The sequence below is a fragment of the Tachysurus vachellii genome, chromosome 6, assembly GCF_030014155.1.
Source record: "Tachysurus vachellii isolate PV-2020 chromosome 6, HZAU_Pvac_v1, whole genome shotgun sequence".
In the NCBI taxonomy this organism is placed as follows: domain Eukaryota; kingdom Metazoa; phylum Chordata; class Actinopteri; order Siluriformes; family Bagridae; genus Tachysurus; species Tachysurus vachellii.
Window position 1 is genome coordinate 15,740,177 of NC_083465.1, and position 13,451 is coordinate 15,753,627.

The 13,451-nt window shown below is 35.9% G+C and overlaps 1 protein-coding gene across 1 annotated transcript in view; it reads right to left on the reverse strand.

The window, feature by feature from the left end:
• The window catches only part of spock2 (SPARC (osteonectin), cwcv and kazal like domains proteoglycan 2), a 28,374-nt gene extending 18,106 nt beyond the window's left edge, over window positions 1-10,268 (reverse strand). Inside the window, exon 1 of the mRNA XM_060872524.1 lies at window positions 9,919-10,268. Coding sequence (XP_060728507.1) covers window positions 9,919-10,110 — 192 coding nt within the window. The 5' untranslated portion in view covers window positions 10,111-10,268. The remainder of the gene's footprint in view (window positions 1-9,918) is intronic.
• Between the last annotated feature and the right edge of the window lie 3,183 nt (window positions 10,269-13,451).

The following is a 13,451-nucleotide window of genomic DNA, read 5'->3' on the forward strand; positions in this document are numbered from 1 at the left end:
GTTTTAGACCATATTACTGACCTCTACTTCCTGGTGAAACGTGAGGCAGATGAGTAAAAGAGAAAAGAAAAAGCAGACAGTTAGAGGAGAATAAGTCTCGTAGGAGATAATATAAAAGAAAAAGATGGCAGCGTACAACAGCTTATTATAGCTCTCTGGTCTCTAGGCAGGATAATTCATCTGCCTATCTTCCAATATGTACACTAAAACAGTTAAATTGTTTCATCATGCACTTGCTATTCAGAATCTTCGCAGTCACGTGTGTGAACATTTTCACTAATTATTCACCTTGCACACATTGCTTATTGCTCTTCTGCATGTAATCAAGATCTGTTAACAAATATGCAGATTGGAATTAAACTTCACAAAAGTTTAAGAAGTTGTGTTTAACACAGTTTCACGAGGATTACATAAAAAAAGTTAAAGTACTATACAAGTGTAAAGGTTTGTCAAGATAGTGAGCAATCATACAGTTAAGATGAGAGAGTTACAATTGCTGTGATAGCTTTAGGACTGCAATTAAATAATTAAATGAACACTCAAGTCTCTGTCAGTGAATAGATGAAAACTTTGATAAAACAGACCTCATGTTAAAACTTGAATGAATTTCCTGACTACATACAGTACACAGTTATAATCAGATGGTAATGGTACTGAGGAAAAAGTCCCTGATGAAAGATAATATTATGGGGGAAAAAAAACAGACTCAACAGTGAATCATCTGGTTATGATTAAAAGTAATTCTCTTCTATAACTGTGTATTATATGTAATCAGGAAATTCATTCTAGTTGTAACATGAAGTCTTATTAGAGAAATGACTTGCTTATTAGTGAAAAAATATACATTTAAATTATGTTAAACAAATTCAATTCTAAACGTAAAATCCTGAATTTATATATTTCTTTAAAGCTTCTTTGTGAAAATGTCCATGGGTAAATGCCCTATACAAGTACAAATGAAATGAAACAAAATGAAATGAAATACAAATCAATGCCAGTAATCAATGCAGATGTGTTAAAACAAGAAAACAATTTAAAATAATGTTAGTAACCATACAGATGTACAGCTTATTTGCTGTTAGTCCCACAGTAAATACAAGCAATTCTGTGGATTTATGTGCCTTTTTCCAGGGCTGTAGAGTCGTAAGAAATACAGTCCTCTAAAAAATTTACAGTACATAAAAAGGCTGCCAGAAATCCCTGCTTTGGATTATAGAGGAATAAGTGTTCCTCATAAAAAAGCATGGCACTTTGGCATTTCATTTCATGACCTATTTCATTGAAGTAAATTGCGCTGTGATTGGCGCACCATCAAATTTTTTATTTGCATAACATTAATCATGCCAACTAAATGCCTTTCTGCTCCATCAAAATAATAATAAAAAAGCTTCACACCCCTATAGCTTCTACAATAAAGCCATGAATGATGTCTAAAAGGCTAGAACTTCAAACCTTGGAAAATCTATAGCACTAGGAAGACATAATGTTGGTACCCTGGATTCTGCATTATTTATTTTCCTAACAAGAAGAAAAAAGCATGGCAGGGCATGCAGAGCAAATCAGAGCTTTTATTCGGTCAGGGTGTTGAGGCTATTGTGTTTGGTTGATTGATTTGCATGTACATTCAACATCTCTTCAAACAAAATCAGGGCAAGTGTTTACAAGGCATGTACTCCTACTTTCTGTACTCTTTACACTCAAACAAAGAAATTGACCTGATGTTCTTCATCTTTGTGATGATAATCAAATGCAAGCATGAGTCAGCGCATACAATGTCAAAACATGACCTTAGCTACAAGCTTTCAAATATTATAATATTATTAAACATTAGATGTTTTCAAATGACTGAAAATTGATGATTTTGCAATAACTGTATTATGCAACAAATAAAATAGAAAAAAAAAATCCCAAACACGGACAATACAGGAACACTAAGTAGCACATTAAGATGATTATTAGATCTAAATGGTATCACAAAAGTAGAAATGCTTAGATTCTTCCATCTCATCTCGTCAAATCTGTCAGTTCTGCAAACGCTTATGATACCTTTGGGAAAATGGGCTCGCTATGATGTTAACTGACCCTTGAGGCTTTATTATTGAGTGAGTACATGTTCTTCATTGGTAAGACATCTGTGTTGCACTGTGTGAAGGAGAGACAGTAAAGTACGTCAAATGTTCAGCATTCTGCACATCTTTCCCTGACAGAGTCAAAGTAACACTGCTAACCTTCACTTGAACTCTGAGAAGCTCTCATCTTGAAGCAACCCTTTGATCTACTAGCATGCATTTCCAAAATGAAACTATGCTCTACAAGAATGCATTAGGACTTGAGTGCATGCATGTGGTTGTATGTGCACATGCAGTTTTTAAAGCAAACTCAGCAAGACTTGGGTGAAGAGGATTGACTCCTTCCTTGCATTTGAGAAACAGCATTGTGGAGGAGTGATTTATTCTTGTAGCCAGGCATTAAGTAATGAAACATATGTGATAATAGATACATTTCTTTCTGCATCCATTCAGGGTTATTAAAGGTCTAGAATCCATACTGGCGGAAATATGCTATGAACAGCTCGCCAGTCAAATGAAAGGGATTAGACACACACCTATACATACACTCACACACAAGCACTTATTCACATCTGGGAAATTTTCAGAAGTGGGCACCCAAGCACACAGAGAAAATATACATGTACTCAAGGGAGTTCAGGATGAAACCCAAGAACCTGGAACCATAAATAATGTAATTTACAGTTCATTTCTTTTAACCTTCCATCTTTCATCTCCTTTGAAGTAATATAGAGATTTTAAAATGATTCCTGACAGTTCTGCCATTTGACTTTTATAATGATTGCATGTAGGAAGGATTTATCAAATTCAGATGTATCATTGTGGTGAATGCCTCAAAATGGCCTCACATCCCACACAAGGATAACTCTGCTGGGCTGCTAGCAGGCATGTGGGCTTTACACAGCTCACAAATACATGTGTTCACATTCAGTTGCTTTTCAATTCTGAATTCAATCAGTCATGTACAACGAAAAGACTAGGAATAAGCAATGCACAAACCAGAACTCTGTTTTCACTGTCACAGCACAGTTGGACCAGACAGGCAAACATAAGCCTCCTACTTGATTTATGCACAAGGCTTATTTGACCAGGCTTTTCAGATTAGCAGCACGGTACATCAAAAGCACTGCTCCCAACCCACTCAGCTGATTCACAGCTTCCCAGCAGTCCTTCATGTTCAGGAAGATGCTTGAAGGTCTACCATTCAGCAGAGGGTTTCTGAGCCAAGGGAGACAGGCAGGCAGCTCCTCAGAGACGCATCTCTGACCCAGACTGACAGATCATTTTAAGATGCCCAAAGGCTTTATACGAAATAAAGCAAACATCTCTGAGAGAATGCCCTGCAGTTGACTAATGCTAAGCTTCTCTATTGTCTATTAGGGAAACATAAAGCTGTGGGTGGCAGGTTCAGCATAGTAGTCTGTCTGCTTAGCTTTCAGATTTCAAGAAACCAATGTGTAAGTTTAACATGAGCAATTAATTAAATTAAGTATCTATTAATCACACTGTGGCTTGAGGTCAATGAATGTCATATTCATAGTACAAATCAAATGTAGTGTCTTGTTACCGCTGTTCAAAATATACATAAAAATTTTTTTCTGGTACTATAAAACTGTCACAAGCATATCACACAGCCTTCCAGTCATCTGTATCATGCTCAATGAATGAATCAGTGTGTTAAATCACAGTGCCTTGTCTAGATCCATGCTCCCTGAAAGCATATTCTCAAAGTAACCGAGTATCCTTTGACTATGACAAATGCATGTAGAATAACAGAAGATAAACAGGGTAAGCTAAACAGGAGGCCATTTCAACAGGGCTAGGTTTATAGATGTGTTTAAAGAAAGCTCACATTCACAAATAAGATTACAAGACTAATAAGAAATCATGCAGCTATTCATTATAGTAATAGTAAATACATGGTACATCCAAACATCTTCCTACTTAGTTAAAATAAGCACTACATTTAATTTGTCTAGACACACTAACATAATCTCTGAGTCTTAATTAATCCCAATCCATTCACATCCATTTAGTTCAGGCTCTGAGTGGATGCTGCTGAGAAAAATGAACAAGCTTGTTCTAACTCAGGAAAAATGTCCTCGTTGTTAGTCTTCGATACACATTTCAGTCTCAGAACGCTGCCACAAACCCGATGAGACTGAATGACAGTTGTAAAGGTGACAGCCAGAGGGAGCAATACAAGAGAGACAGAAAATCAAGCGATGCCTTTAAATGAGCAAATCTGACATGAAAAACAGTCAATAACTTATTCTGCCCAAAAGCAGTAGAAAGTGACGGACTTGACTGCTGTGGAGCAGATCTTGACAACTTTGACATACCATGTCAACCTTACACATTTCCTAAATGCATTCCCAGTATACTCTGGCTCATTATGACTAGAGGCAGACTGCACTTCTCTGTCATTTGGACCAAGAGTCTGCCAAAAAACCTGGCTACTCATTACTACTTTCAAAGAAAAGTCCCCAGTCTGAGGTATTCTTAATTGGTTTATTTCAGATGATTCAACTGTTTTTCCTGTTAGCATGTGCAATATTTTTTGCATAGACTGAAGAATGGTGAAGCAGACATTAGAAACATGGAAATGTTAAAAATGGCAATAATAATATTATTGCAGTCTTAGAAATGGATTTGTTAAAAAGTCTTGCTGGGATATGTATAGAAGATTGAACAGCAGGCAAATTGCTACTGGGCCTGCCACACTTTACACCTGCACTCTTGAATGTCCAATTCAGCAAGAAAGGGCACAGAACACAGAAGTGGCATGATGAAAGACCAGTTTCCCACGACTCAATTAAAGCCCCCCTTACACTGGTGTGTGGCCAGAAGCTTCTACACCTTACTCAGTTGCCTTCATTTTCTGCCTTTTCAATGTACTCTAACTTTGCTACCTATTAAGTCTGTACCCGGTCCTTCGGGCCAAACTGCAGTTTTATCACTGCTGAATTTAGAGCAAGAAACCTGCACAGTGACTATATTCTATGTCTGTTGTGCAGAGTATTCATTGTCCAATGATGGTAATATTATAGGCCTTAATGCTTATAATATAAGGAACTTTTACCTAAAAATATAAATAAAAAAAAATATATATATATATATATATATATATATATATATATATATATATATATATATATATATATATATATACACACACACACACACACCTTTTTAGGTAAAAGTCCCTGATAGAATACCAAGTGATCTTTGCTTTGATATATATATCATTTGACTCATCCACATTTTGACAAATGATACATGAGACCACAATAGCAGAATTTTTTTTTTAGCCAACAAAGTGCAAGTGCAAAAAGGAGTAATAATCACTGTCAAAGGTAACAGTACAATTCAGGAGATAAACAGTCAAAGACATAGTGAAAGTTTGTCCACTAATCTTTTGTATAATCTCCTTCCAAAATATATGCATTACAGTACCTGTACATTTAAAAAATTAGCTGAGAGGAGTTGTGCACATTTTTGTGGAGGCGAACTGGTGTTAGATAAGTCGAATTGATAAATGTAAAGTTGAAAGAATAATGAAGCACTCTTTTAAAAAAATACTTGCACAAACAGATGATTATTTGTCATCACTTAAAGGAGGCCCAATGTCCTTTTCTCATGCCACCCTTAGAGAGTCAGGGTATTCTAAACCCAGACTGTATTTGGATATTTCTGGCATTATGTTTTTACAGGATTATGGCCCATAGGCAATGATGACAACACAACAACAAGGGTATGCCCACCTACATAGCCACGTGGTTACAATCATAATGGATCAGCGCCAGTCATGACAGCACTGTGGGACTTTCATACAGCTGGGATTCATACCCAGCGTGACTATCACAAGCACTCACTCTTCACACTATCCAGCCAGGTATCTCACCTATCACTGAGGGTGAAGATAGATGCGCTTCAGTATTTCAGCTGCTATGGTAGTCACACTTTATTAATACTTTAGGCTCACAAACACAAACCAGCATGCATTTGTACTAGTGATTAATGCACTTGATTAGAAGCAACAAATTAATATATTGCTCAAGCTTCAACTCCACTGATAAAGATATTATGATCTTTCATCATCATCATCATCATCATCACGCTGGCCTCATCTTGAAAACATCTTCCTATCTGCAATTAGGAAGTCTGCCAATTTATAAGCTATTCTAAGAGCAAAATTATTACACTCACCTCAGCCTGGTCCAGTGTGCATCTTAATACTAGGGTAATGACTAGGGAGCTGGGGAGAAGATGCATGAAACATTTTGCTTCATTAAAAATGTAGTGGCAGTGTAACAGGTGCAAGCCTGACACAGTCTTCCGCTGCTGAGGGGAAGCACTGCTTTTAATGAGCTGCTTCTACACTGAAAGAGGGGGAGAGATAGAGGCTGGCAGCCACCAGAGGATTGGCCGGCTCTGTTCGTTGTTTATTTTCAGTGGAACAGATGACAGCTTCACTCCTGCTTTCTGAGAAACTCTCTCTTAGCTGCTGCTGGAGGAGGGGGCAAATCAGAGGCAAGGATTCACAGAAATTGTTACATATATGCTGATAATGAGCATAATACTATTACAACGCTGAGATGGTCATTAGATGACAATGTTATTGCTTTCAAGACAAATATGGTACATTCATCTTTTGTCACATTACAAAGAAACATAGATTGATGAATGTATGGCTTGGTTAAATTGCTCTATTATTTTATATTGTCATTCCCGTGCATTTAACTATCAATCATAGAATAGAATTTTACATTCTACTAATATGTAAACAGACCCAGAGTATGATTCAAGTAAGTCCACAGTGTTGAAAAGCAGGATTCTCCTTTGTGCTGCCAGTTTCACACTAGTCATGACTGGTTCACTGAAAATCTCATAATATAAATTTGCCAATGTAGTGAAGGCAAATATCTTGCTCTTACCCAAAATATAATAAGATATGAATAAACAGGCCAGCAAAACTAACATGAAATATGAATATTAGGCTATGTTGAAATATAGTCTTTGGGTGACATTTAAACCACAAAACATCAGGTACACTTTATACATAAACCAAAACTATTTTAATATCCGGACACCAGTCCTTAATAGTGTACAATACACAATTGCCTGAATATGTTTCCTTCATCCTACAAAATGATGTCTCAGCAATATTTGACAATTCAGACTCAACTTTCTCAACATACAAGCTTGTTGAAAACTCAGAAAGGTGTTTTGTGATACATTACATGATTAGTTATCTTAATGGATATCTTGGGCTTCAGAGCCTAATGAATACTACAAAGTGCAAAGATATGTATATAGACATTGAGAATAGAAAGCAACAATAGAGGCTGAGTATTTTGTTTGTTCGCTCAGCTTATGCTATACTAACCTACAGGCGGAGAATAAGCGAATGTCCGATTTCTAGGTCATCAGAAGAAATATTGATCACAGTAAAGTAAATTCATAAAATCTTCTCCCCTGATGCAAACAATAAAATAATTGCAAATAATGATAATTAAAAATGTATCTCTGTGTGTGAGGACATAAGCTTTTGCTGTTTGGATTACTGTTACCATTTATTACAATGCCACTCAATACTCTGTGTCTCGAAGGACATTAAAGATCTATATCAATTTCAGCAATTTGACTTTCACTTGATACCCAGTGACGATAAAAGAAATATTTTCACAAACAGAACCCTTCTGAATTCAATACAGATTAACTATTTCCTATACCTGTGGAATGGAAAAAGAAAGTGAGCGTCAGTATCATAATCCATTTTTAAAATTGGCTTATACTGTGTAATGCCATTGCAATTTGACATTTAAGTCCATGTATTGAATGTACTGCTTTTATGCAATTGGGGTCCCTACTATACATATAACCTTCACAGGAGTTGTGTTCTTTAACAACCTATTTTTCTAGGAGTGTCGAGGACACAAGTCTGATCAAAAACTGAGTATAAAGGATGCCACTGCCTCTTTTTAAAGGATGTGCCTCTCAGCTTAATGGTGCATCTTAACCATCTCAGAGGACACATGAAGTACTAATAAATCTCTCTGGCTTTCAACAAGAAGAGTGTTCTTCAAAAAGCATGAACTATTATGAGCTACAGTTGCGAGTTTCTTGCTGTTAAATTCATACTTCTGTCAAAGCAGTTGCTGTAGGTTTTCTCAGGAGAAGGTGTGGTGGATCGAATTTACAGGGGTTCTCCAGTGTCTGTTCACCAGAGACATGCGGTAACAAATCCCAAATTGCAGTTTTTAGTAACCCTTAGGAACAATGTGACTTCCCTGAAGCTGTAGCATCACATGGAATCAAAACAAAAACACCTGCACAATGCAAAGATTTAGGAGCCAATGCACTTTTTCTTAATAAAAAAGAAATAAGGCCATATTGCTAAGGCCAGGCACTGCATCTGCAATCACATACTTCTCTTATAAACAGTAATCATTCATTCATCATTCATCTTCTACCGCTTATCCGAACTACCTCGGGTCACGGGGAGCCTGTGCCTATCTCAGGCGTCATTGGGCATCAAGGCAGGATACACCCTGGACGGAGTTAAACAGTAATCAGTACAACAAAAAGGTTATTGTGTTAGAAACCGAAGTAATTCATTACCCCCAGATACTTTGGGTAAAAAAAATCTAATGTAGATGTCCCACTGTTCACATGGGCACAGGGAGTTATGAGTTCTCAGGAAGCCAGGCAGAAGATTGAGAATGTGTTGGGGGCACTAAAGCAGTTTTGAGTAGAATGCTTGATTATTACATGTGTATTAAATACTGAATTATGATTTGTTTGTTAAAGAAGTCAAAGGTCTGAAGATCTCGGGATGATTAGATATGGCACACATATCAATATTACCACAGAAACTTGAATGCTATACCATTAGGAAAATTTTCTATCAGGTCTGTATACTATAGTATTCAATTTCAGTTCTATTTTTGGTGTGATTTTGTTTAAAGCATAAAAGAAAAGTTTTTGCAAACAGGGCATTTCCTATACAGAAGGTAGCTGATGATCAGAATACAGAGGCTCCTCTGTAGCAGTGAAATGAAATGAAAGCCTAAACATGTAAAACTCCAGTATACTTCATGAATGGCCTTAATGAATGAATGGTTTTAATTCATCCCTTTCTCACAATTTTATGCCCACAATTTAGAGAATAATACACAGTCCTGGTACAGGAGGTTAATCATTTTTTCTTTGGAGGTTTAATGTTTTATTCACTAGTCCTGGTCCATACACATATTAAGGAAAAGGTATCATTACAGTTACACCTTTGGATGGAGTCATGACAATGCATATGTAGCTATTTATTATAATGGTTATCCTAGCATTTGAAGATGAAGCCTCTGCTCTTAGGCAGCAGTGTGTGACCGACTGTAAACATGAGCAGTCCTGAATGAGAGGAGTGAGAAACTTGCCTTGTCTTTTGTAACTAATTAAGCTTGTTAATAGTCTAATACTTTATCCAGTTTACAATACAAGACCATTATGTCTAATTTAGTCACGTTTTAGTTCATGTTTACGCTCAGAAATTTCACGTAAAGCAAATTGAAACACATAAAGTGCATGTTAAGCGTGGAGACACTGCGTCGGAAATTAAATATTGTGATAACTGCGTTAATTTAACGCACCATTTAGTGCTGAAGCGAGCTATGCGGCTCCGGACAAAGCCTTAAGGACGAACTCGACGCCAAACAACACCGTTTAGTGTAAATGGGGCTTTTGTAGACTTTAAGTGTCCGTACATTAAATGCGCAAAAAATAAAAAAATAAAAAAATAAATAAATAAAATAAATGATAGGAAGCCCGTCTTTGGTCGTTCAAACAGACTTACATCTCGGAATCGGTTCCAGTGTTTGATCTTGCGACTGTACTGGGAAATGGTGGCCAACCACTGCTCGTCTTCCATGAAATTGCCGCTTTTCTCGACCGCATCTTTGCCACCTCGCTTTCCGTCCGCCTGAACCGGAGACCCCGAGAGCATCAGGATCGGGAGGAAAAGAGAGAGTAGATACAGGAGCACCATGATTTCCGCAAAACAGCACCGAGTCAGAGGATCTGTTTGTCCTTACAGCAAAGAGATGGATGCTGAGGCTTCAGTGAAATGTGACCCGATTACAGGATGCTGGTTACACACACTGCTAAGGAAGGGAGAGAGAAAGAGAGAGAGAGCGAGTGTGTGTGTGTCTGTGTGTGTGTGTGTGAGAGAGAGAGAGAGAGAGTGTGTGTGTGTGTGTGTGTGAGAGAGAGAGAGAGAGAGAGAGAGAGAGAGAGAGAGAGAGAGAGAGAGCGAGTGTGTGTGTGTGTGTGTGTGAGAGAGAGAAAGAGAGTATCAGGTAAATGTTTTGTTTTGTTTAGTTTTTACAGATTAGCTCAAGAAAAATGCTAATTATACATCAGGTCAGTGTTTATATACATACACACACACACACACACACACACATATATATACATATATACATATATATATACATATTAAATACATATATATATATATATATATATATATATATATATATATATATATATATATATATATATATATATATATATGTGTATATATATATATATATATATATATATATATATATATATATAAAAATATATAAACCCAGGATCTGGATCTAGTACTGGACCTCTCCCCTTCACTGTTTTTCTGCACACCTTTTTTGCACTATGACACTTTAACTCTTTAACTCTGGACTGTCACTTTAATGCTGGACTTGCACATCACAGTGCCACTTTATACACCTTATACACACCATACTGCACATGGACACTTTAAGGACAATAATTAAAACCATACGCATTTATGTATATTTATGTATATGTATATACATTATTTTTCCCTTTTTTTATATATATTTTATCTAGTTGTATTTATTTATTTATTTTTTATATATAGTTTATACTTTTTTATTTATCTGCCTCCTTTTGGTTATATCTTTAATCCCGAATTGCATTCCTTATGTTTGAATACCGGACAGATGCAAAAAGCATTTTACTGCATGTCGTACTCTGTATGTATGTGTATGTGACAAATAAAATTTGATTTGATTTGATATATATGCCAGTTTATTGAACAGAAAAATATTTCTTGAAATTTTGCTATTAGCTGAAAATGTGAGTTACATAAAGAAGAATAAGCAAATATTACAAATGTAAATCTGCTAAAGATTCAAAAGCTGCTAATAGAAAACACAAAAATTCTAAGCAGTTATTAATATATACACACACCTTAAAACATTCTTTTATTTTGTGTACAAATAACACTATGCACAGGCAGAGAAACGACTACTCGAGGAAGTGACCTTCAAGACGCCTGGACTAAACACGTTCCTGTATTTTCAAGTGAAGGGAAGTGAAAAAGGGAAGGCAGAAAATCGTTGAAAACCACAGTATCCAATGTGCAGTATGTAAATTTACTCAAATTGGTGAGTGAATTTACATACAGCTGTAGCCTGAATGTAGGGTTGTTATACTCTGCAAAAATATTATATTCAAATAAAAAGTGTGTTGTAATCACAGACATTGTTTACTATACCTAAAAAATGATGGTATTAAAACACTACAAACAATGAAGTAAACAAGTATTTTAAATATAGTATTGGAGTACTATGTTTTTACTATTCCTCTCCATCCTTGTGCTTAACTAACTTGACACAGAAAATATCAGATAACACACAGTTACAAATCATATTTGGATATGATATTGAATAATATTAAATATTATTTAGAATATTGAATCACTGAGAGTCATAATAACCAGAAATGGTCACACTACACTCTTTCAGGATGCCTAACACTGGATATTTTAAGCTACATACTGTATATAAATCCAGTCAAACTGTTTCCCTTTCTTTTAAAATAATTTTCAATGTATTCCATTTCAATGTATTCCATTGCAAGAGGCAACATAACTACTTTTATATCCATAAATACATTTCACACCATTACATGTCACCTCAAGCAGCACACTCACTTGTGCTAAAAGGAATACGAACATGTGCAGTATGATTAAACATAAAGTATATATAAATAGCCAACATGTGAAAAGTGTTTTCTTTGGGTCAACCTCATTGACTTTTGGAATGAGGTTAAATTAGGTTTTAATTACGAATTTTATATACAGTAGTTCTTGATGAAGTTGCTAAATTCCTGGAACTTCCTGAACTTTTTTAATTCATGCCACAATCACTGATTTCACTGACCTTTTCCGTAGGCCATTTTTTCCCTGTACGGAATGGATTGACAATTGACTGCAGGCTGCAAGCGCAATCTTTATTCTCTCATCCTCTGAGGGAGAAACATCAATGTTTGGAGATGAGATTGTATTATATAGCATTGGAGGGGGCAGTTTCCCCCGCTCTCAGCTCTTTCCACCATTGCTTTGCAGCCCACTTCTGTCATTGATATTCTGCAGTGAAGACCAATACTATACTTAGTCAACCTGATTTCACATTCCTTCAGTTGCAGGGATTTGCTGACACGTCTCTGATATCAAAACCGTATCATTGTCGATAAGTTCACACTTTTTCAATAATCCTTTCTTCTTATAGGTTTTACAGCTTACATATTTGTATTCTACTGCTTTCCAATAAAATCGAACAGAAAACTGTAAAGTATAGTTAATATCCATATTATATGTAATATCCTGACTATGCATTTTACCTTGTGCATGGGAGTGCCAAAACAATTGCAAAGATTAGATAGAGTGTGTACAATGTGATGCTGAAAACTGATCTTTGCATTCCTCTTCGTTCCTTTTCGTTTCTCTGTGCTGCTCTGAAAGAAACCAGACTGCGATCAGAAGCCATTATGGTAACTGAGAAATTAATTATGGCTATATGTTGAACTATGAATTGCTTTAAAAACTGCAATTCTTCAGGGTTATAAAAGTGAAATATAAATTTTGTATTATAATAGTTATAAAAAATTTATTACATTTGTATCACAATCTAGATAAAAGTGAATGTGAAATGTTTACCATTTAATGTGAGTTTTTTTTTTAATAAAAACTCTTGGATCTGGAAAGAAATGACAAGACAATTTAAGCCGCTCATAGAATGCAGCTTTTCTCTCGTTTTAATAATTGATCCCACAGTTGCACCTTTCTTTTAAATACTGTACAGCAAACTGTATTCTGAGGGCCAGTATGCTTTTGATTAAATAAAGCAATGGCTGCTCAGAAAATGAATGAAATCAAATAAATAATTCAGTCCACATAAGAAATGGACAATGCTGCATTATACACAGTATGCCTCACTGTACTGCAACCATTACCTTCCTCCCGCAGACAAAAAGAATCATATTTAAAAATAAAAGTGGGCTTGCTTTCTTATAGCAATATATTGTCCTGACCGTACT